Here is an 824-nt window from a genome sequence, read left to right as displayed (position 1 = left end):
AAATAAATAAAATTTTATATTAAAAGTGGGCCTAAAACCAAGCTACAGCAGCTAAGCTAGAGAAGGAGCTATATTTTAAAAGGAGACTATACAAATTTGAAGATCTATACAGTATTATTCTATGATTTTAAAATTTCAATTCCCTGATTTTTAATACCCTTGAATGAATTCTCCATCCCCTCCCCCTGTATCCTCCATCAATGTTCATCAAAGGAAAAAATCTCAAAGTGGTATCCGAGCTCAACTTTTCAAGCCCATTCAGACTCCTCAGCGATGGTGGCTGCTGGAGTGAGAGCGCTGAATGCATTTTACAGCCACGACCCTGCCGCAGAAAGCTCCACGGGCAAAAACGCATCCACCAAGCTGCTGATTCATTCAGTTCTGGAGAACGGCTCTCAGGCAGACGTCACTCTGGGGAGAGCACACAGCATCTCAAACAGCAGGTTCGCAGCCAGGAGGGCCGTGTTTCCTGTGGAGGAGGGGTGTCCGAATCACCCAGAGCAAGCGCGGCACACCTGCCGCCCTCCCCACCCCGAAGCTGGGCTTTGGGACCCCAGCTAGGAGCCCTCTGCCGGCCGCCCACGCCCCCACGCACGCACGTGTGCCTGCCGGCTGCCTCCTTTGCGCCTCACCTGGAAACAACAGAAGCCACAGGGTTCTTTGCTTCCACTTAGTCACCGCCACCACAGGAAAACCTCTAAGAATGCTATGCACTGTGTTTGCCATCAGGCTGGGGAGGTAGCGCAGCAGCATAAGCACCTGCCTGGCAAGGTCCCAAGTTCAATCCCCTTATTAATTTATTATCTAGCAAAAAAATTAAAAAA

The 824-nt window shown here is 49.6% G+C and overlaps 1 protein-coding gene across 1 annotated transcript in view; it reads right to left on the bottom strand.

Annotated features, from left to right (window-relative positions):
- Positions 1 to 19: 19 nt before the first annotated feature.
- Agmat (agmatinase) overlaps positions 20 to 824 on the bottom strand; it is a 10,335-nt gene continuing 9,530 nt past the window's right edge. The window contains exon 6 of the mRNA XM_004637771.2: positions 20 to 469. Within this exon, the coding sequence (XP_004637828.1) occupies positions 396 to 469 (74 nt within the window). The 3' untranslated portion in view covers positions 20 to 395. The remainder of the gene's footprint in view (positions 470 to 824) is intronic.

Source organism: Octodon degus, unplaced genomic scaffold (genome assembly GCF_000260255.1).
Source record: "Octodon degus isolate 3935 unplaced genomic scaffold, OctDeg1.0 scaffold00092, whole genome shotgun sequence".
In the NCBI taxonomy this organism is placed as follows: domain Eukaryota; kingdom Metazoa; phylum Chordata; class Mammalia; order Rodentia; family Octodontidae; genus Octodon; species Octodon degus.
Note: the sequence above shows the minus strand (reverse complement) of the source record. Positions and strands in the feature narration are given on the sequence as shown.